The sequence below is a fragment of the Grosmannia clavigera genome, assembly GCF_000143105.1.
Source record: "Grosmannia clavigera kw1407 unplaced genomic scaffold GCSC_156, whole genome shotgun sequence".
Classification (NCBI taxonomy): domain Eukaryota; kingdom Fungi; phylum Ascomycota; class Sordariomycetes; order Ophiostomatales; family Ophiostomataceae; genus Leptographium; species Leptographium clavigerum.
The window spans coordinates 90,375-117,024 of record NW_014040784.1 but is presented as its reverse complement, the minus strand read 5'-3'; the positions used below and the strand labels follow the sequence as shown (position 1 = coordinate 117,024).

The window sequence follows — 26,650 nt, the reverse complement described above, 5'->3', positions numbered from 1 at the left end:
ACTGCTTTGCTCATCTGCAGCTCTGCTCTGCCATGGCATTTCGCGCACCTCTGGGCGCTTATGGGGTGGGCAGGCCCACGAGATCTTTCTCTGCGGCCATTCGCTTCATCCTTGTAGCTGCTTGCATTACACTCGTGCTTCTGTCTTGCGGTCTCTACTACGGCCCCCAGGTTGATACACTGCAGAGGATAACGGCAAAGCTTCAGCACACCGAACCAACAGCTGAATCCGAGCTCCTCGAAGCCGTCAAAAAATACGACCTCTTCATCGGTAATCACACCGCTGCCGAGCTCCATCCAATTGATCGCCTCATCGCCAGCTCCCGAAAAAAGCAAGAAGATGTGTTCAAAGAGCAGAGCCACCACGTCGACGTGGCTGCGGCCATGTATCGAGAGCGTCGCGGTCGCCACCCACCGCCCGGCTTCGACAAGTGGATGGCTTACGCCAAGGAGCACAATGCCATCGTCGTCGAACATTTCTTCGATCGCATCTACCTCGATCTGGCGCCCTTCTGGGCGCTCGACCCCAAAATGACCGCCGCGAGGGCCGAGTCCTGGCACCACGTCGTGCGCGTGCGAAACGGCTCGGTCCAGGGCATCGGCAATACGGACGGCCTCGTCGCCTGGCTGCAGCTCTGGACAGCGCTGGTGGCTGAGGCCGCACCACATCTGCCAGATGTCGACATGCCAATCAATTACATGGACGAGCCTCGGCTGCTGGTCGGATGGGAAGACATTGCCGCTTACGTGGCCAAAGAAGAGAAGGGCCGCGCTGTGGTTCCGATGAAGGACGTTATCCAGAATTACACTGGATTGGCTGATATCGATGCCCAAGGTGGAGGAAACGGCAGTCGTGCTTACGATCCAGACTGGATTCGCTCAGACTCGCCCCGCTATTGGGACTTGGCGCAAAAAGCGTGTCCACCAGGCAGCCCCAGTCGTGATGTCCCTGCGCTCTCGGACTTTTCCCACTCCCCCAGCTTGCCTCACAATTGGAAGCCGTCGTTCTCGGAGAATGGATATGTCAAGAACTTTTCAGCTGCCGCCGATGTGTGCTCTCAGCCGCACATTCGGTACCTGCATGGTTCCTTCGTGGAACCGGTATCTATATCGACATCGACGGAGCTTATTCCGCTGTTTGGCGGCTGCAAGCTCACAAGGAACAATGAGATCCTGATTCCGGGTGCTATGTACCTTACGGACGACCCCTTCTACTCAGGCGGCGAGGATCGCGGGCCACCGTGGGCGCAAAAAAACACTACCATCGTCTGGCGGGGCGCTGCCTCGGGCGGCCGCAACAAAAAAGAGAACTGGACGCACTTTCAGCGTCATCGCATGCTTGAAATGCTGAACGGCACTACGGTATCGCGTCTGGAGAAGAACAACATCGACGCGATGACCTTCGAGATGGCGTCTCCGGAGATGTACAATTTCCCCAGACGCCTTAACGGCACTATCGGGGAGGTGCTACAAAGAGTTTCCGACACCGGGTTTACCGACCTGCTCTGCTATCCCCAAGGGGAATGCGACTACATTACGCCGCATGCCCATGTCGTACCGAACAAGCCCATGAGGGAGCAGTATGGGGACAAGTTCATCCCGGATGCAGATGGCAACAGTTTTAGCGCGCGCTTCCGCAGCCTGCTACTGTCGACCAGTCTGCCGCTGAAGGCCACCATCTACGCGGAATGGCACGACGACCGACTGCAGCCCTGGCAGCATTTCGTGCCACTCGACAACACTTTCCAAGAGCTGCATGCCGTCTTGGATTATTTTCTCAGCTCGGAAAAGGGCGACGCCGCCGCACACATGATCGCGTCCGCTGGAAAGCGCTGGGCAGAACAGGTCTTGCGCCGGGAAGACATGCTGCTGTATGTTTGGCGTCTGCTGCTCGAATTTGCTCGCGTGTGCGATATCAATCGGGATCGCCTAGGCTTCATCGACGACCTCAAATGAATTTGTCTGCCTGTCAGGCTGGAGGTAGCGGCTCCTCCGTTTTGTCTCGCATCTTTCAAGATTAGCGATTACCAAAGCTGTATGGATATGCGAACTGTATTGTAAGCTGGGCACACATAGACTTGGCGTTTTGGATTATGAGGGCAGCATGGAAATGAAGCAAAGTTTACATAGCACGAAATAATACACTCTCAGCATATAACAGACCCACTTTAAATGCTTACACATCCGCTTTAATAAATCGGTGGTCGCGCATGGTAAGACCCACATACTCTATACTGGCCAATAACAGTTTTTTATGATGGTAGGGCTATCAAGCCCTTCAAAAAATTCAGTGTTCTTTTCCTGCCCCCACTTGCACCCCAAGTTTGGTGGATTGAGAAGGGCCATCGACAATATTTTTTTCGGACAGTGGTGATTTTTCTTCTCTTGTTTCGGCCCTCCTACCATCCCACACCGACGACCACCACGCATAATTTCGTCGACAGTTGATCGCGCAATCCGTTCAAAATGGTGTGTATCTGCCTCACTACGAATGAGACTTGCTTTCCAGAACTGCTGGCTAACCGGACCTCTTCTCTCCCTCCAGGCGATCAAGCACAACAACCAAATCCCTAACAACCGTTAGTCGAACCTGTTCTGTCGATGCACCCATTTCGTTTTCGCTCTTCCCACGATCGGACGGGGGACATCGATCAACGCTGCTTCTTTTTAGGCAATGGAACCCGATGACTGACTGGATATCACAGATTTCCGCAAGGATTGGCAACGCCGCGTCCGGGTGCACTTTGACCAGGTACGATTTTGAACGAGGAGACCGATGAGGGAAACGACGCGCCGAAAGTGAGAAGCAAGAAAAGTTTTTGCTGGAGGTCACGCTCGTACCGGGGACGCGTGACCTTTGCATCGCCGGACCAGGGATGGATTGACAGGGAGACAACGTCTCTCAGGTCGGAGAACCGCAGTTCTAACATATTTTTCACAACAGGCCGGCAAGAAGCACAGCCGCCGTCTGGCGCGCCAGAGCAAGGCTGCTGCCATCGCCCCGCGGCCCGTCGACCGCCTGCGGCCCATTGTCCGCTGCCCGACCATCAAGTACAACCGGAAAGTGCGGGCTGGCCGTGGCTTCACCCTGACCGAGCTCAAGGTATGATATAACCTCTATTGTGGGAATGGGGGGCCTGTCCTGATCTTGGGACTGCCTGCTGACATGAGTTATCACTACAGGCTGCTGGTGTCCCCCGACTTCTGGCCCCGACTATCGGTATTGCCGTCGACCACCGTCGCCAGAACCTGTCTGAGGAGTCTCTGGCCGCCAACGTTGCCCGTCTTAAGGCTTACCAGGCGCGCCTGCTCGTCTTCCCCAAGAAGGGCGCTAAGCCGGCTATCCCTGCCGGTTCCGCCGCCGCCACCATCGCCGGCGTTCTGCCTATCGTCCCCGTCCCGGCTGGCGTTATGGAGATCAAGACCAGCGAGCTGCCGGCGCAGCTTGAGGGCGGTGCCTTCACCACCCTGCGCCTGGCCCGGTCAAACAAGAAGTACGCTGGTGTGCGCGAGAAGCGGATCAAGGATCGCGCTGAGGCTGAGGCGAACAAGAAATAAGCGATGGGCGCTTAAAGGGAAAGAAGAACGGTTGTCGGGGTGTGCTTTTCTCGGAGCATGGAAAAAAAGAGGGCCGAGGGATCAGATTTTCTTTTTGGTGTGTGTGTATGTGTGCGCTGTTCTGGGCTGCTTTAACCAACTGCGGTGGGACAATGATACATTCAAAAGACACAAGAGAACAACATCTGGCGGCATAAGACAGCCACTGTTCACTGCCGCTAGGGACTAGGGTATGAGGCATCGTACATCATCTGACTGTGCCCACCTTGGAAAGGACATAAAAAAAATGAAAAAACGTTTTAAAAAATCTAGAAGGTTGACCATCGTCTCTGCGATCACGAGTAAATTAACTGAGCAGAGTGCCAATTGCTTGTCGCGGTTGTGGCAAGTCGCAAGGTGAATAGTAGCTGGTGCGAAGAATTTAGATTGGATTATTTACATCGAATCCCGGTACACATCGATATGTTCTGAATCTAATGGATCTTTGCCTGCTCCTCCTTGGCCTGGGAAAGACGTGTGGCCCCAATTTGCAACGTTTGCTCAAACATGCTGCGACGGGGAGGAGGCAGAAACTGGGAGAAGTTCTTCATGATCTCGGACAGCAAGACGATGCCATTCTCGAGGTCTAGGCGGGATGCTTGTGCTGCTTGTGCCGGGTTGACCGGCTGAGGCGTGGGCCCACCGCTTTCAGAGCCATGTTCTGCTGCAGTTGGGAGCGGAATGAGGGATGCATCATTGGTGCCTTCGGTAGAAGACAACAGTTCTTGCAATAGCAACGTTTCTGACGGTACGGTGGCGCCGCTATCAGAAGCTTGCCCTGCAGGCTTCTGGCCCATCTGAAGTTCATGACCGTCCACCATGTCTTTGCCAGACACAGCTTCTACAAGGACCCTGCATACATCGAACGGCTGGAGGGCGCGCATGACGAGACGGGCTCCGTCTGTAGAGCAGCTCATGAGTGCGCAGATGAAGATGGTCTCCGACCGCAAGACAGGATACCGACTCTGGGTCATCAAGTAGGACAGGGCATCGGCCATGTCCAGCTGGGCAGCGTAGAAACGTGCTCGCCGAGACTGTTCGAGATGTGATGGCGTAGCTGTTGCAGGTACCAAGGACAAATCCGGCTCTATCAGAGTAGCAGCGCCCGCTGTAGTCAGAGATGGCATAGAAAAAGAGGCAGCAACGGTGGTACCTGCTTCAATGCTGGGTTCCCAATCGTCAGACAGAACTGGAGGCTGTCCCGGAGTGGCGTGTAATACACGACAAACAGTGGCTATGACCCGCGCAGCTTCTGTTTTTGCGTTCTCAGCATCGATGCGATTGAAGATGTCGGCTAGTACGTGGAGATTGCTTCGCTCATGAGCTGGTGAAGACGGGTCCGTCGATAACGGGATACATATGCGTCTGACGTTGTCGGGACATGATGCGAGGAGTAGCCGGGTCAAAGAAATGGCGGCAAACTGAAGGTGTGGCTGCGTGGAGTTCGCCCAGAAGCGAGGAAGGAGGCTCACGGTTGGCTCGAGCATGATGCCCAATTTCGGCTTGTTTGAAAGCGGAATGGCGAGGTTTTTGAGACACGAGAGAGCGGCATAGTAGAGCTGGGTTGGGGGGGGCTGATTGCTTGATGTGGACTGCGTGGTGAGGAGCGAGATTAGGCTGGTGTGTACCTCGTCTGTGTGGACGAAATAGGTACTGGTATCATCGGAACGGGCCAAGTTGCCGAGCGCGTAGCACGCAGCAGTCCTCAAGGCCGTGTTGGTAGAATCATCGCGCAGCCAATGCTCCAGGGTCTGTATAACGGGCGAGGCCACGGAATAGACGGTGAAAAAGGACGAGTCGGCCATAACGTCAGCAATGATGGCCGTGAACTGGTTTCGAACTAAGACAAAATCTTCCGCATCTTCAGCGTTGAGATCTGCTTCGCTAAACTTGATGTATGAGTCGGAAAAGGCTTTCAGCAGTAACTCAACACCCCCCCGTCGGTTGAGCTCTGCCTGGAAGGTCTCATGCGAAAGACAGGCAAGGACGATGGAAATTAGGGTTTGAAATTCCTCGGCATCCAAAATGACGTCTGGGCTAGCTTCCAGCTGCAGAAGGCGTACTGGGGTGTCAATGTCGACCAAGGGAGCGTCAGGTTCTGCCATACAATTGCGTTAGCATAAGGTATGCTGTAAGAAGGCAGGATTAGATCGGACCCTTTTTGACAAGCAGGCCAAGAATCTTGCAGCACATGGACAAAAAGGCTCTGCATTGCAACAGGCGCGGACCGGACAGGATATCCAGCAGGGCATGACTGATGCCGGCCTGACTGGCTTGGACTTGAGCAGGTTCTGGATGAAGCTTAGTTAGTGCACCTGCGTTCTAAAAGACGAACCGTAGAGAGGACATACCGTAGTCGACACAGATGTTGAACATGACGGGAATGGCGAAGGCCAAGAGAGTATCGTCAAATAGGAGCGGGACGAGTTGATGCAGGTGATTTCCGGCAACAACGCGGGCTCGGTTGCTGTCTATATGAAGAGTTAGCTACGACAGCCGCAAGCTGGCAATGCAACCAAAGCAGGTGAATCAACCTTCGTCGGCGCACGAATTGCCAATGAGGCGGAGTGTGTGCATTTTCAGAGAGGTGCGCAGGCCAGCTTCACAAATGATGCCCAGGAAGAAGGCGAGTATGCCAGACTCGCCAATCGGTTTCCGCCATGTCGCTGCAGGTTGGTTAGCAGAGGACCAAACATTGGGTGCAGGGGTGCCAGACCGCCCGTTGGGTTCTTACCGTCTCTACTGCCGTCGGCAAGAATTTCGACAGCTGTGTCGAGGTCTGTTGACCCAGACAGCCAGAGATGCTGGACAGAAGCGAGGGCCTGTTGAAGGCTACTAATGCGCCGAGTTTTCTCGGTCTCTGTGAGGACATATCTGCCGCTTCCTTGATCTAGAACGGTCTCTCCAGCTGTGCTGAAGAGCAGCCTGATGTCGGCCGGCGTCATAGTAGCCTGTTATCTATAACGTTCCCGGCTGCCACAAGAGGAGAGAAGGGAGGTGGTGAGAATATATAAGATAGTGAAAGATGGGGTGAGGTGGCCAAATAGCAGTCCACACGTGCAGCTGGCAACGAGAGCAACTTGTTATGAGGGGAGCTAAATTTGCTCCTGAAAGAAGCAGCGCAACCCCTCTGAAAATTGCACGAAAGGCGCAGAAAGGTAGAGCCGAGCAAGAGGCGTCTTCCCTTGCACAGCTGTACCTAGAGGTTCGATGCTCAGCCTGTCTTTAGACTGACGTCGAGAAGAGCTAGAATAGGCGACAAAACCAAAATGCCAGGCGTCAGGGGGAATAACAGGCCGTTGAAGCAGGAAAAAAGGCAGTACGCCAATTGGCCGTAAGTAGTGGGGGAGGGGCGATTGGGGTTTGTGGCGTGGAAGGTGCAGTCGGGTAATCCTCTCCAACGCGCTTCTTAATTCCGGGCGCTGTAAAGTACTAATAGGCCTTTTTTTGGCGAATCGGAGCTATGTCAACAGGTATCTCACTAGTCGTAGCAGTTTGCGACGGCAGATAGACCCGAAAAGAGTAGAGGAAACCAAAAAGGAGAGATTCGAGCCAGCCGGAGAGCTTCGGAAGTGCTCCGCATGGACGTCGGAGAAAGCTGCTGTCGTGGGGAATTCCCGAGCTCGTTTGGGCGGCTTCGGCCTTTTGCTTATGTGGAGAAAGACGGTGGCTGATTGGTTGCAGCTTAATTGGATCCACATATCTCACAGAGCACGTCGCAGCACCTCTTCACAGCTTCTCCTTGTCAATATTTGGCTCTGGCAGCGCTGTGCCCATTTATCTACAAGTCTATATGGCGGTCTTTATCGGCAGCGGCCCCCCTGACGTGAAATATCTGCTCTTCGATCTCGTTAAGCCTGCGCTTGCGCACGACCTGCAAGGTGGCGTAGTAGTCGAACAGGTTGCCGATGTACCTTTCGACGAGACCGGCGCTGATGCGCTCAAAGAGGTAGACGCTGAAACCGCGGAAAAACTTTGCGCGGGCCGGCCCAGTCGATGATAGAGCGGTAGGTGGCGGAAGTCGACCTGGACGAGCAGCAGGATGGAGCAACTAAGGGAAAGGCGGCGCATGGCAGCCAGCTCGACGCGCCAGGGGATATCGCGCGGTCGGTGTAGCAGGTGCCGTCATCGCGGCGGACCTGGTGATGCTGGAGCCGTTGTTGTCGCACAGCCCGGCCACATAGAGCGGATTGCCGACCGGCCAAAGGCTAACGCGTGGTGGAAGCCGATCCAGTTGGTCGGCCAAAGCCCCAGGAAGCATGCCACCGACATGAAGGTGTACAGCAGAGAGTTGGTCGCGTTGACGAGGTCTGGGCTTTGCGACCTACCGACGCCGAGGCCATTTAATGACGCTCCAAATGCGGCCACCAGCCGGGATGCCTGTCCGGCTGACCTCGTCTAGGTCCACCGTCTCAACGGACCCGGCGTTTCTGCTTCAGAGCGTCTGACATGATTGCGATGATGTGTGTGTGGGGGACATGGCAGCGGGACTCTGGGGAGACTGCAGAATATAAGGACCCGATCCGAGGATCAAGCACGCAAGACAACGGCCAATAGTGACAACCAATTGTATGTACTTGGCACTGCACCGGTGGACAGGAGTAGCCATCGGCAGCATCGTACGCTATTTTGGTTCAGTGAACCACTGTGTCGTTATCGTTGTTGGCCGACAAGATATATGCATCTTAGCATCTGCAGTGAAAAACTATATCGCGTCATGACGATCGTATATTGACTTAAGCTTAAAGTGTCCTGTTTAGGGACAGTCCGACAGTATAGAAGATATGCTCAGGCAGTATCGTCGTGAGAGCTTGGAATGCAGAAGAGCCATTCTTCTCGTCGATTCCTTAGCTGGTCTGGCTCTGTTTGCTCTATATGAACAGGCAACAGAATTAAAAACTGCCTTATCTAGGTCAGATTCGAAGACGCGGGAGCCTGGGAGCATTTCACCAGAAAGAGCGCTACCGGCCGGCTAAAACTGAGCCTTGCCTTCTGATTTGAGGATCGATGGTCCCAGATACCACCTTCCATTTGTAGGATTTTGGGTCTTACATCTACTTGCGCAATTTTAGGCAACCTTTTTTCTCAGGTCTATATATTTACAGATCGCAACCATGCATCCTAGCCTTTGATAACAGTGCAAAATCAGCACCACTGCGCGGTCAGTCGACTTACAACCTATTATGGACGTCCTCACGCTGTCTCGGGGCATTCCGAGCAGCAACACATCGCAGGGCAGTGGAGATGTGCGCCTCAACATGTACCATTATTTTGGTCCTGCAGCGGCTGGGGGCCAATTTGACTTCGCACCACTCTTTGAGGACACCATTCTAGGCATCCTGCCATCGGCACTTCTGCTGGTGGTGCTGCCGTACCGGATCCTGGCACTGCAACGACAGCGGCCCAAGGTGGCGCCCGGTGGCCTCCTGCACGACAACAAGCTGGCTTTTTTGACCGTGTTCGCGGCGATGCAGCTTGCCATCCTGGTGCTGAGCTCGACAATTCTAGGCCCAGGGATGCGGACGAGCGCGAGCGTAGCAGCACCAGCGTTGTCATTTGCGGCCAGTGTGGGACTGGTGGTGCTCTCGCACCTAGAACACGTGCGATCGCTGCGGCCTTCGCTAGTGATCAACAGCTACCTCCTGTTGACACTGCCGTTTGACGCTGCGCGCACGCGAACGCTCTTCCTGCAACGTGGGAACAGAAACGGCGTGCTGGCCAGCTGCGTCGCTAGCATGATGGGTGTCAAGCTGTTGGCGCTGCTGGCAGAAGCCGTGGAGAAGAGGGGACGGCTGCTGGAGCCGTATCGCGGGCTGTCACCGGAGGAGACGAGTGGGATCTACAGCCGGTCGATGTTCTGGTGGCTGAATCGGCTGCTGAGGGGCGGGGCTTTCGAAGCACGCTGCAAGAGGCCGATCTGTATCCGATCGACAGAGAAATGAAGGCTCTGGTTCTGCAGCGACAAATGAAGCGGACATGGTCCTCTGTGACTTCGGTACCAGATGGTGGCCGAAAGCCACGAGCACTGTTCTGGGCGCTGCTGCGGGCCAACATACAGGCGCTGGCATCCTGCTGCATCCCGCGGCTACTACAGATAGGCTTTCGCTATGCACAACCACTTTTGCTGTCGCGGACGGTTTCCTACGCGAGCGACTTGTCGCAGCCAGAGAGCGTGGGTTGGGGGCTAACAGGGGCCTTCTTCCTGGTGATGGTCGGCCTGGCGGTGAGCAACGGGTGGTACTCCCACCTGACATACCGGTTTACGACGAGCGTTCGGGGCAGTCTCATAGGGCTGATCTACGGCAAGACGGTGGACCTGAGCGTGACAGCACTGGACGAGTCAGTGGCAGTGACACTCATGTCCAGCGACACGGCAGCCGTTTGCACCGGCCTGCAGCAGGTGCACGAGCTCTGGGCGGTGCCGGTTGAGATTGCCATTGCGCTGGTGCTGCTGCACCGACAGCTGGGCGTGGCCATGGTGGCACCGGCCGTGCTTGCGACGTTCTCCTGGGTGGCCATCATGGCACTGGCACGGCATCTGGGCAGGGCACAGGAGATGTGGATGGAGGGTATCCAAACGCGCGTGGACGTGACAGCCAGAATGCTGGGGGCCATGAAGTCGGTCAAGATGCTCGGCTTCTCCGGCCGAATGGAACGGGATGTGCAGACACTTCGTGTAGCCGAGATGGACGCTTCAACGATGTTTCGGAAGCTGATCACCGTGCGTGTCTTCTTGGCCAACATCCTCGACATGCTCGGGCCGTTCATGACCTTTGCCGTGTTTGTTATTGCCGCACACCATGGCGACGCCAGCGGCGACAGCGTGCTGAAGGCCGGGAGGGCATATACGGCGCTGAGCCTTATCTCACTGCTATCGACACCGGTCAACGGCCTGATCGCTGTGATCCCGATGGTGATTGCTGCACTGGCCTCGCTCGGCCGCATCCAGACCTTCCTCGCCTCTGACGCCCGAAGGGACCACCGGCTGCCGCTTGGGAGCAACGGCCAGTCGACATCGACAGTGACGTCGACAGACAGCATCGAACTGGCCTCGGTGCCTTCGACCGACGCCGTGATGGTCGCACAGGATGTGAGCTTCTCGTGGACACAGTCGGTGCCGGTGGTACGCGACGTCAACTTTACCATCGCCCGCGGCGAGATTTGCATCGTCATCGGCCCAGTCGGTTGCGGCAAGAGCACGCTGCTCAAGGGCATCCTGGGCGAGACGCCGTCGACACAGGGCTTCCTGTACACAGCCTGTCCCGAGGTGGCCTACGTGGACCAGACGGCGTGGATCCGCAACACGACTTTCCGGGACAACGTGCTGGGAATGTCAGTCTACGATGATGCCTGGTATCGTGAGGTTGTCTCGGCTTGTGGGCTGGACGAAGACGTGGCCGCTCTGCCTCATGGACATCACACCAAAGTTGGCAGCTCGGGAATCTCGCTCTCGGGCGGCCAGAAGCAGCGACTGGCTTTAGCTCGGGCAGTATACGCTCGCAAGTCCGTGGTCGTGCTGGACGACGTCTTCTCCGGGCTCGACGCTGACACGGAGGAGCACATCTTTGCCCGGCTCTTTTCGCGACAGGGCGGCCTCTTCCGGAACCGCCAGCCGGGAGCCACCAAGACAATGACAACAGTGCTCTTGGTCACGCATGCTGTGCATCGACTGGCCTACGCAGACCACGTGATAGCCATGGCTCCCGACGGGACCATTGCCGAGCAAGGTACGCTGGGACAGCTGGAGAAAGCGGGTGGATATGTGGCTTCGCTGAAAGCGCGACAGAGGGGACAGGAGGGCGAGGAGACGGATGGGAAGGTTAGGGCCGACCAGAACAGAACAGACAAGCAGGCAGCGCCGGGTATCGTGATGGCAGAGGAGTCCGAAGGAGGCCACATGCTCGATGAGTCCGACCACAGAAGCACAGGCGATTTCTCACTGTACATGTACTTCTTTGGCACGGTGCACTGGTCGTCGACGGCGCTGTGGATTGGCTGCTTTCTCGCCTTTGGAGTGGCCTCTAAGCTGGCCGAGTTCGTGGTCTACTTCTGGACGAACGCAGCCAAGCGGGATGGCAGCCGGGTGGACGGATTCTATCTGGGCATGCTGGGGTTGACAGCGGTTTTCACTACATGCGGTCTGATAAGTGGATTAGGGCACTACGTGCTCTACTTTGCGCCTCGGAGTGCGGCAGTGCTGCATCAGCGGCTGCTGCGAACGGTGATGCGGGCGCCACTGGCCTTTTTCAGTGCTGTCGACACGGGCACGACGACCAACCGGTTTAGCCAGGACATGACGCTGCTGGACAACGATCTGGCCTACTCGATGATCAACTTCACGGTGGCGCTGTTCAGCGGTGCCATGTCGGCATTGCTGATGTGCATCTCGGCACGCTACTTTGCGGCGGTGATGCCGGTGGTAGCGCTGGTGGCATGGGTGCTGCAGCGTTACTACCTGCGAACATCACGACAGATGCGACTGCTCGACCTCGAGGCCAAGAGCCCGCTCTTCGGGCACTTTCTCGAGACGCTCTCGGGCCTGGTCTCGCTGCGGGCCTTTGGCTGGACCGACGCATTTGAGAGCCGTGGCATGGCGCTGCTGGACGCCTCACAGCGGCCGTTTTATCTGCTATTCTGCCTGCAGCGTTGGCTCAAGCTGGTGCTCGATCTGCTCGTGGCTGGACTGGCCGTCGTGCTGATGGTGCTAGTGGTCAAGCTGCGTGAAGAAGTGGGTGCCGGCTTCGTCGGCCTGGCCATTCTCAATGTGTTGACCTTCAGCGAGTCACTCACCATGATCATCCGCGACTGGACAGTGCTCGAGACGTCCCTGGGAGCTGTTGCTCGCGTGCGCTCCTTTACGACCACCACGGCAGACGAGAACCGGCCGGACGAGGACCAGCCACTGCCCGAGGGGACGGGTGACGAGTTGTGGCCCTCCCGAGGAGCGATTGAGTTCCGGAACGTGTCTGCTTCGTACACGGAGAACGGCAAGCTGGTCGTTCGCAGCGTCAGCCTCTCCATCAGGCCAGGGGAGAAGGTGGGTATCTGCGGGCGCAGCGGCAGCGGAAAGAGCTCGTTGCTGGTTACGCTCTTCCGCATGCTCGAGATCGTGCCAGGACAAGACGGACGCATCGGCAGCATCATCATCGATGGCGTGGATATTTCGCGGGCGCGACGCAACGATGTCCGCAGCCGGCTGAATGTGATACCGCAGGATCCGTTTTTCCTACCGCGGGCGACGGTGCGTGAGAATGCGGATCCATGGACGCGGCATGACGACGCGGTAGTCATGGACGCCTTGCAGCGGGTGGGCCTGTGGGAGACGGTTATGGCCGAGAGCGGCGGGCTGGACGCTCTGCTGGATGCAGACGCTGCGGGATCACTCTCACACGGGCAGAGGCAGCTCTTCTGTCTGGCGCGAGCACTGCTGAGGGCACGGCCGAGGACGAGAGATGGGAGTGACCACAACGGCAGCGATGATGACGGCGGATGCGGGCGGGTGATTGTCCTGGACGAGGCAAGCAGCAGCGTGGACGTTGAGGCGGATGCGCGGATGCAGGCTGTGATCAGGAGCGAGTTTGTCGGCTGCACAGTGTTGGCCGTGGCCCATCGGCTGGACACGATCCTGGACTTTGACCGCGTGGCTGTGATGTGGGACGGCGAACTGGTCGAGCTGGGGACACCGGCTGAGCTGCTGCAGCGAGAGGGTGGTGCTTTCAAAGAGCTGTACGAGTCGAGGTGATGGGGTTGTGAGTTGTTTGCATAAGCGATGTTGAATAGAGCGGAAGAATCAGACTTCCAACGAACCAAAAGCAAAAGAACCACAACCAAAGAAACACTAAAGCCGCTGCCAAATCCCAAAGATAATACCTCGCATAACCAAAGACCCATCTGAGTTACCAGTGTCATCTAAATCAATCTCACGCCTCGCCAACCCGTACTCCAGCCAGCACAACATCCTGCGTACCACTACGCCAAAGCACCCATGGGGTCCCACAGCGGCAGCACGATCGGATCCTTCTTGAGGACGTCGGTGACGTCGCGAGGAAGGAAGCGAGGATCGACGACGGCCTGGTAGACGAACTCGTCCATCCAAGCGTCGGTCATAAGAAACCAGCCGCGGGCGCCGGGGGCCTCGCCCCAGCTGTTCTGGACGCGCCACCGGACCGGCTGATGACTTTCAGGGTCGATGTGGACGGCCGTGAGGACCATGGCATGGGTCATGGCGCTCTCACCGGACCGGAGCCGTGCGGCCTTGTCGGCGGCGAGGAGGTCGAGCCCGAGCCCGAGCTGGTAGTCGTAGAGGGCGAGGTCGAGGAGGCCAGCATCGCGGTCGCTGAACTTGCCGACGTCACAGCCAAAGAAGACGGGCAGCCCAGCGCGCAGCATCGCGATGCAGCCAGCCTTGAGGGTCGACATGGAGACGTTGACGTACGTGATGCCACGGGCCCCAGGTCCGACCACGTTGCCGAGCCGGTCGACCGTCAGCAGCGACAGCGGCGGGTGGCGCGGGTCGTGCACGAGCGACACCATGCGGTCGATCGCCGCCGAGGAGATGCGCAGCGGCCCCGTCGAGCTGCTGTAGATGTCGGCGGCAAACGCGAGCGGCGACGCGCGCACGCGACGCGCCCTTCCTCGCCGGTCCACAAACGACCACGTAAACTCGGCCGTGGCCGCCGGCGGCGGGCCCAGCGTCAGCGTCAGTACCGTGTGGATGTCGCGCAGGATCCGGTCCTTGGCCGCGGCGAGGGCTGATGATGCCGATGGTGAGGCAGACGAATATGCTGACAAAGATATCTGCGAGTCACGTGCTAGCTGCCGCAGCTCCAGCGCGCCTGCCCGCAGCCGCGTAGCCACGACCTGGTTAAGCGTCTGAGACGCGGCCGCGCTGAAGCTGTCGGGATACAGGGCTTGCGGCACGATTCCGTACTTGGCTACCAGGTTGCGCACCATGTCCCACTGGCCACCGTCTGACACGGGCGCGGCCAGCAGGGTCTGGACCACGCGACCGTCGAGGTCGAGCGTCGCCGTGTCGAGCACCTGCTCCAGGAACCAGTTGCTCTTCTCCAACTTGTCCCAGAAGAAGAGGTACGCCTGCGAGAGCTCGAAGCCGGCGAGCTCGTACTTTTGCATCAGCGCCACCCGGAACACGTTGGTCGCCGCGAACAGCCAGCACCGCCCGCTGCTGCCCTGATTCGTCACCGGGCCGCCCTCGAACGGGATCTGCAGGCTGAAGACGTGCTGGTCCGCCATGGCGGCCTCGCGTGTCAGCAGCACCTTTTTCGGCTCGGCCGCGCTCAGTGCCGTCAGTGCGAGTCTGCCAACAGGACGGTCAGCCATTCGTCTCATCGCTCCATCACCAGCTACCGGCATCGTCTCATACACACCGGTTCTTTGCACTCGCCAGCACCTCGCTCTGCCAGCCCGACACCTGCGACAGTGACAGCCCTTCGGCCTTGCGCGTGCTGCCGCTGGTCCGGTGGTCCACAAACACATAACCGGCCTCGCGGCCTTCGTCCTGGCTGCTGGACTCCATCGTGCACTGGTACTCGATCGACATCTTCTCACTCAAGGCGCTCTCGGTCGACGGCTTGGACTGGTTCGCGCCCATCGTGTCCGCTTTCCGCTCTGCCGCTTTCTGTTTTCCGTTGCTTCCTTTTCATCAGACCGCGAGAACTGGCGATAGAGCGGGAAACGAACTAGGACCGGGTTGCAACCCGACAAGAGAGGCCAGACGGAGCATAGATAACCCCACCCGTGCGTGGATAGCCGATGGCAGTTGGGCGTGCTGCCATTGGTGGTCGGAATGCAGCCGGAGTGTGTCAGCTGCTCGGAGATTGCCGAATGCGGATATGTGAGTTGTCATCGCCGCGATTCCGGCGGCACCTTCGGCCGACTTGCCAAAACCTGTTCTGTTGTGACTCATACGTCATGAGAGCCCAACAGTCAAATGCCAACTTTCTCGACATTGTGGGACGGCCAGGCCCGTTGCTGGTATACTCGTAGACCGTTGGTGCTGCCACCGTTGTGCAAGAACGAGTATCGATGACGCACTGTCACGTGCACTTCGTATCTCGCCATGGCACGTGACCAGTCCAGTCCGGCGCCGACAATCTCTAGAACAGGGGCTCCGGCAGCGTGGCCAGTCCGACCGAGCACATCGTGCAGCTTCCGAGAAGCATCCTCGGCACCTCCCAGTTCCGCAAGTCTGCTCCCGTGCTGCCGACGACCCGATCGACCTCGAATCGTCTATCGACCTCTTCGTCTATCAAGAAAGACAGCGTCGAAAAGAGCCACCGCACTGCCGTAGCCGATGACTTCGTCCCTGTCCAAGTCATGCTCCCTTTAGGTGTATAGGGAGAATTGGCTATACTCACGGTTAAAACTGCTGGACGTTTCATACAGTCGCAATCATCCATTTCTCTCCGTATGCTGGCCCAATGCTTGCTTTGCGAAGTCCTCGCCATTCTGCCTGGGCTGATACGCAGTCCGAAACTGCCTCGGCATATTTCTCTACTTCTGGAAGGCCCTAAAGCTTGAGCCCCACTGGCCAGTCGTAGGGCTACTCCCACCATCTTGCATATGGTTCTTATCTGCTGCAGGACTGGCTCCCGAGTGCTTGATTTGAGGCCAATCTTCTTGTTCCTGAATAGAAGTGGGAACAGGTGGCGGCTTAGACATGAGTGACATCCTGTAGTCAATGCTCCGTACTCCGTACTTGTACGGAGTTAGTCGTACATAGTATACTTGTAGTTCGATGTGGAGAGTACCTAAAATGGTGGGGGAAAGTATCTTCCACTACCATATATTTCGTCAGTGACAGTTTTGAGTACAAGTTAGACCACAGTGCTCGTGTTGTTTTCGACAAGACATTGAAGGAACAGAAAGTAAGATGCTTCCTCTTCTTTTCATTCTGACTTTTTCTCTTTGATTACTCCATACTCCACAGTAGCTTGTAATAGCGTAAGGGGAACCCTGCAGGGAAAGAATACGGTTATTTACATAGTACGAGTGCTTTGTTTGACCTTACGGCTTTGTTTGGTTTTGTGACATGGGCTCGGTAATTAGGTGTAAGCGGTGAGTGACACTCTTCTTCGTTGTTACCTCCGTACGAGGTACTCACCGACTAAGCCGAACCCTGTGAGTGCATGGCCCCGTACAGCGCCATGATGACGGATCTTCAGGAGTATCATTTCGCCTTTTCGCAAGATACTGTGGAAGGTCTTTTACAAGTAATCGCAGGCTTTTGTGACCGGAGGGGTGGCTCACCGCTGCCTCGCAGTCGCTTTCGATACGAATCGGTTGTCCGGACACCGACCTGTGCGATGCAACGTCGGTGCCGACACAAACGTTGCCCGTTTCTGGACAGGTGACGCCGTTGTTCTGGTTGCCTTGGAATCACGTGACGACTATGCGAATCGCACAGACTGCTGCAGCATTGACGACCACCACTCGTAGGTTACACTCGTTCGTATTCAGGCACACATCGTCAACAAAACCCTTGGCTCTGTACTTGTATCTTACATGAACCGCTATACCCGATCTCAGCGTCAAATGGAGGAGCTTCAAACAATGGCTGTCATGCCACGTTCGTGTTGGCTGAGTAATTTCCACTGTGCCATGGCTAGCCTCTCTAAGCCGACGTTTCCGTACGGAATACTCCGTAATGGCGAAAATGTATGGTGCAATGCTGCGCCTCTGGTGGCTGGAAAGCGTCCCCACCAGGCGGGTCCTGCCTTCCGGCCCAGCTGCCACGCCATCTGGGCCATCTGAGCCCCTTCCTCATTTTATTTTGGGGTAGGCTTGGTTGTTTGGGTTATACGAAGTGGCGAAAGAAGCGAAAAGAGCGAACAGAGGCAACCCACAATCCGGAGTACTCGTACGCAACACTATATGAAGACTGCTTCTTCTTCACTTTTGTGACAGGCAATCAGATCAGTCCATCAGATCAGGCACAGTTTCCCAGAGTCAAAACCATCTCCGAAAAGACAAACCAACATCACTCGACACTTCCAACAACCTCACAACAACGCCTAACCTATCACAAATCACAACCGCAAAAATGCTCGCACCAAAGAACGCCATCCTCCTCCTCTCCGTCGGTGCCGCCACTTTGGCGACCGCGGCCGACAATGTCAACCCCGTCACATCCGTGGCAGGCGACATTGGCAACGGCATCACATCTGTGTTGGGCGATGCTACATCTGCTGCCGTCTCGGTCGCGACCAACATTGCGAGCCACGCCACCTCTGCCTTCGGCGATGTGACGTCTGAAGCTGCCTCTGTCGGGACGGATATCGCAACCCATGCCACATCCGCCCTTGGCGACGTCACGTCCGGTGCTGCTTCTGTTGCGACAAATGTCGCCAGCCACGCCACGTCTGCCTTTGGCGATGTCACATCTGGTGCCGCTTCCGTCGCGACCGATGTCGCTAGCCACGCCACGTCTGCCGTTGGCGATGTCACATCTGGTGCTGCTTCCGTCGCGACTGATGTCGCTAGTCATGCCACGTCTGCCTTCGGCGACGTCACATCTGGTGCTGCTTCTGTCGCGACTCACGCCGCCGGTAATGCCACGTCTATCTTTGGTGCTGGCACGTCCGGTGCTGCTTCTGTCGCTACCAACATCGCCAGCCACGCCACCTCCGGCGCAGGTGACGTGACCTCTGCCGCTGGCGATGCCACCAAGACTGCCGCAACAGGCAAGACTGCCACAGCAGGCAAGACCACCTTAACGGCTACAGCCACCGTCAAGCCCCACACAGGCACCGCTACCTCGGGCAGCGCATCTGCCTCTGACTCGGCTTCAACAACCGCTAGCGCTGCCATGCGGGACCTGCCCATGCTCGGTGCCGTCGTCGCCCTCACGGGCTTCCTGAGCATGCTGCTGACCATGTAAAGCGTCTGTTTGCGAGCCATTGTTTACGAGCTTATGTACGAGTACGATTATTGGATGGACGCGTTTAGACATCGGACTCTCGTCCGTATACTTAATTATCTGGGGTGCAAAATGGAGAGGTTTTAGGTTGCGCTTATCCAACTTTAAAGCTTACATACCCTGTGTCGTTGAAGATAAAATCAATGTGGCAGATTTAAACCGTTTTTGCACAGGTTCTGATTCGTCGATAATTGCGGAGTACAACCGAAGCTTGCGGACATCTGCAATGTAGCGACAGTGTACAGATACAAGTCAAAAGTACAGCTTTAGCAAGTAAGAGAGGTATTTTGTACGTAGCGTTACAGTATGGAGTACTTCATACAGCATGTAACCATCTTATTTTTATTATCCCTATCCAATAGTCGAGGTTGTTGGTGGGCCATAGTTTTTTTTTTGTCTAAGCTTGCCGATGCAGTTACAGCGTGTAGCGAAACTGAAAGGTTGTGAGCAATCGTATCTTCGTGCGGTCTGGGTACCGGGATCACTCACGAAGGGGCTCTTGAAGTCGGTAATGTCCTGCTCGCCGAGCACTTTGCCACGCTCGATTCTCTCCTCTGCCGATATTCCCAGCTCCAGTATATTCTTATCCCGGCGTCGATTGCGCATCACAAGCACAATTCTCCAGGTGACAATGAGGAGAAACTGAAGCCCGAAGCAGACCGTGCATCCGATAATCCCTGGGGTATATGCGGGCTTCAGAAGTCAGCAAGAGTCGTACGGGTAATTACATGGCGGGTTAATCGTGCAACATACAGCATCAGATGACTTGAAGATCTGCGAACCAACCATGTTGCCGACGCAGTAGCCGACGAAGGTGAAGGACGAGGTCAGAGTGCGCTTGGTCCGGCCGGCCACGTTGGACGAAATGAGGGTCCAGGACAGAAACAGGGCGATCACAAAAGGGACCGACATGAAGTAGCTTCACAAATGATCTGTCAGTTACGTTACGATACAACTGAACGACGGAGGATGCAGCCTTACCCGCCCCATCTAGACCATCTGTAACTCTTCTCGTCGGGCAGCTGAGACATCACGAGGAAGCCGACAAAAGGAGGGATGACGGAAAACGCCATAAAGTACCTTGGGTGTATAGTTAGGTACATCCAACCAGGCAGAATGAGACTCGCTTGTCCTTTACTTACATGCGCAGGTCCTTCCACCGGCTCGTAGCGAGGCCGATGACAATAAAGTAACAAACGCTAAACACGCTGCGAGGGATATCGAGAAGAATGACCTGAAGGTTGGCTGCTGGACGTTAGAAAGACGAAGCACGTGCACGGAAGAGAAAGCTAAACCGAAGTAAATAACGTACTAAAGCCGAATGAGGTCGTGATGATACCGCCAAATGTTGTCAGCCCGCCATTGGGAACGGAACTGAGAAAGGCATTGATGCCAGAAAACCAGAACTGGCTCAAGCATCAATTGTTAAAAGACATCCAGCAGCCGCATCCCTGTCATGGATGGGAAGAGCACTTACGCAGGGGTCTAGCAAGCACTCGCGCACTTGCTCCCAACTCCATTTCTTGATCCCCGTCTTGTCATTGTCCGTGTTGTTGCTCCGGATGCGCACATTGGCCATCTTTTTCTCCTCTGGTGACAGTCAGCGCACCTCAGAAGGCGTTCCCAAGACGAAGAGGCAGAGAGTACCGACGAGAATTGTCAAAGATCCGAGAAATTTGCACTCTGGTCAGACATGCTTCGGATATCAGAGCAGGGCGGGCACGTACATAAGACATATACCGCCACGCCTCAAAGTCAGGCCGATGGTACTGCACCGAGCCGATGCCGTACAGAATCAGGCTAGCAATGATACCGAACCCGGCATTGACGCTCTGGAAGACGAGCGAGCGCGACGCATGCTCACGTGTCGTGTACCAGGAGCCAATTACGAGGATGAAGCCCGGGCTGATGCAGCACTGACTGTCTGTCAGCGCAATGCACGGCGCACAAGAAAGACCAAGAACGGCCGAGGATGGCTTGCCTCGAATACGCCCTGCAAGGCACGCAGCGTGACCAGCTGAGTGAAGTTCTTGCAAAAGCCTATGCAAAGGACGATGACACCCCAACATATCATATACACGGACAGCGTGCGGCCGATCATGTAGCGCTGCAGCAGTATGTTGGAGGGAAACTCAAAGCACATGTATGTGAGGTAAAACGCCGTTGTTAGCCACGAGTACTGCTGGCCCTTGAGGTGTGTGTCCTGTGAGACTCGCTGTCAGTAGCTGTGACAGACAGCTGATTGCCAGGATTGCACAGCTACTTACCGCCCGAAGGCCAAATGTGGCCTGTGTCCCTAGCGACGTCTTGTCTGTCTGCTGGATGCCATAGCATAGCCACATCAGTGGGAGGAGATACTTGTCAATCTTCCGCTTCAGCCTCTTGTAGTCCTCCTGTGGATAATCGGAAACGACCTCTAAAGCAGTATCAGCATGAACATCTCAATGGACAAAAAAAATTGGATGAAGAGGCAAACGAACAAAACGAAGAGGAGTACAAAGAACCAGGCAGGTTACCTACCATTGTCCTGCACCTCTGCCACGGCTACGCTGCTGTCGTCGCTCTTCTCAAGATCCGTGGACTTCTCCTTGCTAGCATCGTCGTTTATTAGGGTTGCGCCAATCGCAGCAGTTGCAATATCTGGTGCGGCAACCATCTTAAGGTGTCGGCACTGTAGATAATCAGAGATGTGGTCTTTATTTAAGGGATTCACCTGTGAAGCTGCCAACTATACCTAGTATGCATCTTTCTCGCATAGGTGATTTATATACAAATGTCTCTTGCCTTATCTAGAGACGAGATAATCCCGTGTGATGTACAGATACAGACCTGCGATACGCGACTGTCCCAAAGAAGTTTGAGCCGGGAGCCGATCCGACCTAAAGAACCCGGTTTCGATAGCAACGTTGCAGATGCGTCTGGTCTGCCTTTCTTATCAGACACCTCCAATGCCTCTTTTTAGTGACTGCGCGCAGCTTCAAAGAAACCCCTCTTACGCAAGAAATTAAAGGTTGAGGATATGATATTTTGCCACGCAGTTGCTGTTATTGTGAAGCTCTAGAATGGAGCGCACTGTGATCGTTCTGACTAATGCCAGCAACGCGGCCTCTCATTGGTCAGACGGATAAAAGTGGGGACCAGCCCCAGTGAAATCTCTGCACCAGTGAAGGCGCGCCATGTACCCTCTCCTAGCTAGTTACAACACGCAGATCATCAGCTACATCGTGAAGACCCCATACAGTGCACCGCTACCCCTGCCATAAGCATCAGTTGTGACAGTTATCGAATGCGAAAATCTCAGTCAAAAGTACCAGTAGCCTCCTTACTTGCCACGATATGTAACCCTTCTACTCGGGGGTGGCCGACCGTCGATAGCCAAACATTGATTGCGTGCGATAAGGGTCTGAGTGTCTCTCGACTTGCCGGCCGGCTCGACGACAGATGGATCTCGGACGTGCTATCCTTATCATTAAATTTTGCTTTTTTATGTATATAGTGCTTCTTATGCGCTTGGCAGTCTCTTGGCAAGACGACTGGTCAGAACTTGCGAGATTGCATGATTCGGCTTTCTCGGTTTTTTTCCTATATCATCTGTCTCAAGTAACCGAGATAAGGAGTATGCAAGCTTGGCAGATATCGAACAGGCCGTTGACTTTCTCCTGTAGATCTTTTTACAAGATAGAAATTGGTGATCTTTGACATTGGTCAAGAAGGAGAGTACTCATACGCGATTGTCCCGCCAGACTTAGACACGTCAAAGTCGACGTCATACTTGCAAAACGGGTGTGTCAATGCACCATTCGAACAGGCGTACTCGCCCGTGCTGCGGCCCGAGACCCCCAGAGCATGATGATAGTACATAGTAAGTGGATTTCTACCCCACCAATGCTCTGTACAGAGTATTACAGCACTGCGGAGAGCACTAGCGAAGTAAATCCACGTCTGTGCAGGTTGTTGGCTTTCGTTCTTATACGGCGCACTCCGTACACAAGCAGTTTACGACCAATAGTATATTATATTGAAATGAAAGCGCACGGGTATGAAAGAACTGCGTCCTCCTAAAAGTGCCTGTGCCTTTCCTCCCAAATTCCTTACAATGAAAATATACTTGCAAGCCGTGCGGCCTAGCTGTCCAGCCTAGTCCGGATATCGTGATGGCTTCAACTGCCCGTTTCAGAAATACGATTCTGATTCGTGTTGCGAGCCGCAAGATGCGTGCTCAAAGGTCTAACGAGTTTTCAGAAATGGCAGCGAAAAAAACGAAAAAAATTTCGAGGTACAACCAATAGCAGTTTCAGGGCTGTGGGAAATAACAAGAAAGGCGTCGAGGGCAGCTTACAAGCCGATTGATTCCGTCTGTAATGTACAACTAGGCTTGGTCAGTATCTCGCGCCAATTGCATAAACACCGAAAACGGCAACAACTGACCAGTGCCAGCTTTCCGGGCCGCTCTAGCCGTCAAGGTGAACAACGGCAGTCATCAGATATACCCAAAGACATGTTGGCAAGGGCTGAGACAATGTTAAAAGTTACGCTTCGTTTTCCTAGCCGACTCTGCGATCTAGAGAGAAGACAGATTTCGTGCTCACCATAGTATACTGTCATGATACACACACCCGGTATCCATCATGTACAGAATACCAGCTTAGTACGTGCTCTGCAAGACCCATCTTGAAGTCAGTCGACAATCGAGGGGGTTGAGCACACTCCAGTTGATCTACGTGTAACACTACGTGCTCGTTAATTTCTATCTGTCATCCGTCTATAAAACACGAGAAACATACTTTCAAGTAAGACAACCATATCTATAGGCGAGTTCAAGTCAGGAGGATGTTACTAGGAGTTTGACCGAAATTTTAGCCCACCATCCCACGTGTTCTGAACGCAGTTCGATTCATTATGATACATTTCCAGCTCCTCTTTCTTATATCAAGAGCAGTCCGGACGGAGAACTTAGCTGCTGCTGACGTAAGATCGGCGGCCAGCTTTGGAAGCACTTCCGCACCTAGGGTGACTTGTCATACGTTACCAAGGAAACGCTCTGCCATTTATTCCTGGACCGTCCTCTACTTTTTGGCCGGATACGCGACAACAGATACCTGCACGTCTATCTCGGTACCTTTGGCCATGGTGTATTCGGTTTAGATAGCGGAATGTGGTCTTCAATCTACAATTTCTTAACATGCTATGGACCAAAAAAGAAGAAGAATCGACTTATCTGGACTTACTCCGAGAAGACGAAAAATATGCGCTTGATTATTCGGAACTACTATGCATCTTATAGCATCTTTAAACGATGGAAAATCATTACTGGACCCTGGCATTGATAAGTCAATAGATATATCGACTCATAAGCCCCGCCCTTCCACACTTTCAACTACAGTGCATACGCCTCGATAAAAAAGTAGGATTGAGTCGGAGAGTTTCCAGTTTGTCCCCTCCTATTCGCTCGAATGCATCTTCGCTTAATAATAATGACGCTACTCGGCCGGGACCTCCCGTTCACGACCAATCAGCTACAAGCATGGCACAGTGCCATCGATGGTACATCCGGGGCTGTCATGACGTGCTCTGATTGCGGCGTCTACCAAACCGGCACGCATAGTCAGATATACGGCATGCATGATCTACCGCCACGAAGGCCATTTGTTCAGCAGCCGTCACACGCGTGGTGCAGCCGACCGTATATAGCGGTTGCTAATACCCTACTAATTGATGAGCTTGCTTTTTGTCTTATCTTTTCTCTTCTTTCAGATACTTCAGACTTATTTGTCTGAACCTTCCTAGCATGATTGCCAAGAAAAACATAGATGTTGCCATTATCGGCGGTGGACCCGGTGGTCTTGCCACGGCAATAACACTCTCCGAGCTTCCTTTCATGTCGGTCACGCTTTATGAGCAGAACCCGGAGCCCCGAGAAGCTGGAGCAGGAATCAGCCTGAGTACAAATGCCTGGCGAGTACTCGACCTGCTCGGTGCCGGAAACCGCGTCAAGGGAGGCTCGAAACAAGACACCCACCAGAGGAACGCTTACACCGGGAGCATATTGAGCATCACAAGGCATCCCGAGCATTCCGATGCAGACAATCGCGGTGCCATCCGTGCTCGACGGACTCGGCTTCAGTCTGCTCTTCTGTCACGAGTACCAGATGACGTAATCTGCTTTAACAAGAAGGTGGTGGCCATTGAGGATGTGCAGACGGGCGGGGTCCGTCTGCTCTTCCAGGACGAGACCGAGGCAACTGCCGACATTGTCGTCGGCGCAGACGGAATTAAATCGGTACGTTTACAAATCGAGCAGTCACTACAAAAGGCCGTCTTACACGAGCCAATGGATCACTACTAATCCGTCCCAGATAGTGCGACGCGCCGTGTTCCCCGACCACCAGCTCCACTTCACCGGTACGTAAAGAGCAGACAGTGTGCCAATCGATATGTGTTCGTATACGAGCACAGAACATCGCTGACTCTCTTAGGAAACGTAGCCTGGCGCACCCTCGTGCCGCGGACGGCCCTGGCCCACCTCCCAGACGTCACGCACGCGACGGCCTGGTGGTGGGGTGAGGATGGCCATGTCTACTTCTCGGATGTGGATGACGAGAGTGAAACCGACAACCCTTACTTTGAGATAACCGTAAGATCGTACCATGAGCCTGAGATCCAGGGTCAGACAGTGGTCTGGAGCATACCAGCCACAAACGAGCGTGTTAGATCTCGCTGCACGGTAAGTCGACAGGCTGCAATGCTACCATACAAGCGACTACCACTAAGAGGGACGTTAGAAATTTGACAAACGGGTGAGGGACGCCATCGGCACCGTTCCTGAAGGCCAGTGGAGAGAGTTTGCTGGGTTTGCAGGGCCCCGTCTTGATGCCATTGTAGGATGGGACAAGGTAGTGCTTATTGGGGATGCTAGTCATCCCCTCTCAGGTAAGTGTTTTGCAAGGAGGCTGTCTGAATTTCTCAAGATTGGAGATGTCAGCATCTTGCTGATGCGCCGACCAGGTGCTTTCGGTTCCGGAGCAACATTTGCCATGGAAGATGCATGGATCCTAGCACGCGCCCTCGAGCGCACGCAGCAGTCACCGAGTCAAGTCCGGGACGCCCTGGCAATCTTCGATGCAATCCGGTCTCCGTATTATGCAAGAATGTGAGTCTCGGCAGTCTTGTTCTGCTGTTTCAAGAACTGGACTGGCACGAAGCGAGTAAACAAACTCTGACATGGTGTGCATCACAGGTACGAGCACCTCGACGACGCTGGCGTCAAGATCAAGAAGTCCAAGGCCGAGGCGAAAGATTTCGATGAGGCTCTACGGGCCAAAATCAATTATTTCCTTCTCGGCGACAAGGACTTCATCTACAAGAATGACATTGCACGGATTTGGAGCGACTATGTGGCTGCACAGCAAAGCCGGGGAGACGGCGTAGAGGCAGACTAATATTGTTTGCATCTGAATATAGAAAGCAAGTTCATTTTGTGGCGGAAACCAATATGCTGAAGCGTACGACGGTAACCTTTTCTGGAACACGATGCCGTTTTCGTCCTGTCCCTAATCCCCTTTGTCCTCGTCCTCCTTCCCCTTAATTCGGCGCAAATAAGGTTCCTCTGATTCCCCAATACTCTGTGCGGATGACTACGGAGTAGTGCGTCCTCGCGAAATTTATGGGACCAAAAAAAAAAAAAGAAAAAAAAGAAAAAGGCAAGCACGGGCCTTAGCCCAACAGTAGAAGTGGAGATGTGACTCCACAGACTAAAAGAGCTGAACGTGATAGTTACTTCTTTTGGGGGCACGCGCGCGCGTGCGCATCGCCCATATATGCTTTAGTCCTAGCTAATACAACCAGCATATACGATGCGCACGTGTGTGTCAGGGATGGACCTAAGCGAAAAAGGAGCGGTCGGGTGCTGGAAAACGAACGAAAAGTCTGCTGTTTGGACACAATAACAGGGATGATGTTCTGAAAATGGTTACGACTACCAAGCCGTATGTACGCCGTGGGATACGAGGGCCAACTCCTGATGTCTCGTGTCCCTGACTATTTTCTTTGTCCACCCCGCTGGCTGAAGCATGTCCAAGCCCACTACGGAGTATGCCTGTCGGTCCACAGCTGACGG

The 26,650-nt window shown here is 54.8% G+C and overlaps 10 protein-coding genes across 10 annotated transcripts; 6 read left to right on the top strand and 4 right to left on the bottom strand.

Annotated features, from left to right (window-relative positions):
• Window positions 1-32: 32 nt before the first annotated feature.
• Window positions 33-1,955, top strand: CMQ_2136 (capsule associated protein; the record flags this gene model as incomplete). Its single annotated transcript, XM_014316094.1, has 1 exon — window positions 33-1,955. The coding sequence occupies one exon, from the start codon at window positions 33-35 to the stop codon at window positions 1,953-1,955; it is 1,923 nt and encodes a 640-aa protein (XP_014171569.1).
• A 510-nt stretch (window positions 1,956-2,465) lies between these two features.
• CMQ_2477 (60S ribosomal protein l13) lies at window positions 2,466-3,557 on the top strand (the record flags this gene model as incomplete). Its single annotated transcript, XM_014316435.1, has 5 exons — window positions 2,466-2,468; window positions 2,545-2,578; window positions 2,705-2,751; window positions 2,944-3,102; window positions 3,183-3,557. The coding sequence occupies 5 exons, from the start codon at window positions 2,466-2,468 to the stop codon at window positions 3,555-3,557; spliced, it is 618 nt and encodes a 205-aa protein (XP_014171910.1).
• A 473-nt stretch (window positions 3,558-4,030) lies between these two features.
• CMQ_2375 (GTP-binding protein) lies at window positions 4,031-6,541 on the bottom strand (the record flags this gene model as incomplete). Its single annotated transcript, XM_014316333.1, has 5 exons — window positions 4,031-5,694; window positions 5,825-5,887; window positions 5,948-6,067; window positions 6,131-6,262; window positions 6,331-6,541. The coding sequence occupies 5 exons, from the start codon at window positions 6,539-6,541 to the stop codon at window positions 4,031-4,033; spliced, it is 2,190 nt and encodes a 729-aa protein (XP_014171808.1).
• Window positions 6,542-7,377: 836 nt separating this feature from the next.
• On the bottom strand, window positions 7,378-8,047 carry CMQ_2274 (uncharacterized protein; the record flags this gene model as incomplete). The annotated part of the gene is made up of 4 exons (XM_014316232.1): window positions 7,378-7,622; window positions 7,683-7,804; window positions 7,867-7,976; window positions 8,018-8,047. 4 exons carry the CDS (start codon window positions 8,045-8,047, stop codon window positions 7,378-7,380), a joined length of 507 nt encoding a protein of 168 aa, XP_014171707.1.
• Window positions 8,048-8,779: 732 nt separating this feature from the next.
• CMQ_2315 (ABC multidrug transporter) lies at window positions 8,780-9,538 on the top strand (the record flags this gene model as incomplete). Its single annotated transcript, XM_014316273.1, has 1 exon — window positions 8,780-9,538. One exon carries the CDS (start codon window positions 8,780-8,782, stop codon window positions 9,536-9,538), a length of 759 nt encoding a protein of 252 aa, XP_014171748.1.
• A 23-nt stretch (window positions 9,539-9,561) lies between these two features.
• On the top strand, window positions 9,562-13,338 carry CMQ_2223 (ABC multidrug transporter; the record flags this gene model as incomplete). Its single annotated transcript, XM_014316181.1, has 1 exon — window positions 9,562-13,338. The coding sequence occupies one exon, from the start codon at window positions 9,562-9,564 to the stop codon at window positions 13,336-13,338; it is 3,777 nt and encodes a 1,258-aa protein (XP_014171656.1).
• Window positions 13,339-13,565: 227 nt separating this feature from the next.
• On the bottom strand, window positions 13,566-15,207 carry CMQ_2138 (bleomycin hydrolase; the record flags this gene model as incomplete). The annotated part of the gene is made up of 2 exons (XM_014316096.1): window positions 13,566-14,913; window positions 14,984-15,207. The coding sequence occupies 2 exons, from the start codon at window positions 15,205-15,207 to the stop codon at window positions 13,566-13,568; spliced, it is 1,572 nt and encodes a 523-aa protein (XP_014171571.1).
• Window positions 15,208-17,658: 2,451 nt separating this feature from the next.
• Window positions 17,659-18,495, top strand: CMQ_2168 (beta-n-acetylglucosaminyltransferase; the record flags this gene model as incomplete). Its single annotated transcript, XM_014316126.1, has 1 exon — window positions 17,659-18,495. The coding sequence occupies one exon, from the start codon at window positions 17,659-17,661 to the stop codon at window positions 18,493-18,495; it is 837 nt and encodes a 278-aa protein (XP_014171601.1).
• A 454-nt stretch (window positions 18,496-18,949) lies between these two features.
• Window positions 18,950-21,190, bottom strand: CMQ_2481 (vitamin h; the record flags this gene model as incomplete). Its single annotated transcript, XM_014316439.1, has 11 exons — window positions 18,950-18,967; window positions 19,024-19,176; window positions 19,288-19,453; window positions 19,531-19,614; window positions 19,677-19,779; window positions 19,847-19,940; window positions 20,012-20,122; window positions 20,262-20,454; window positions 20,613-20,737; window positions 20,802-20,950; window positions 21,055-21,190. The coding sequence occupies 11 exons, from the start codon at window positions 21,188-21,190 to the stop codon at window positions 18,950-18,952; spliced, it is 1,332 nt and encodes a 443-aa protein (XP_014171914.1).
• Window positions 21,191-24,322: 3,132 nt separating this feature from the next.
• Window positions 24,323-25,973, top strand: CMQ_2261 (FAD-binding monooxygenase; the record flags this gene model as incomplete). The annotated part of the gene is made up of 6 exons (XM_014316219.1): window positions 24,323-24,814; window positions 24,891-24,936; window positions 25,011-25,258; window positions 25,317-25,464; window positions 25,540-25,684; window positions 25,772-25,973. The coding sequence occupies 6 exons, from the start codon at window positions 24,323-24,325 to the stop codon at window positions 25,971-25,973; spliced, it is 1,281 nt and encodes a 426-aa protein (XP_014171694.1).
• Window positions 25,974-26,650: the final 677 nt, after the last annotated feature.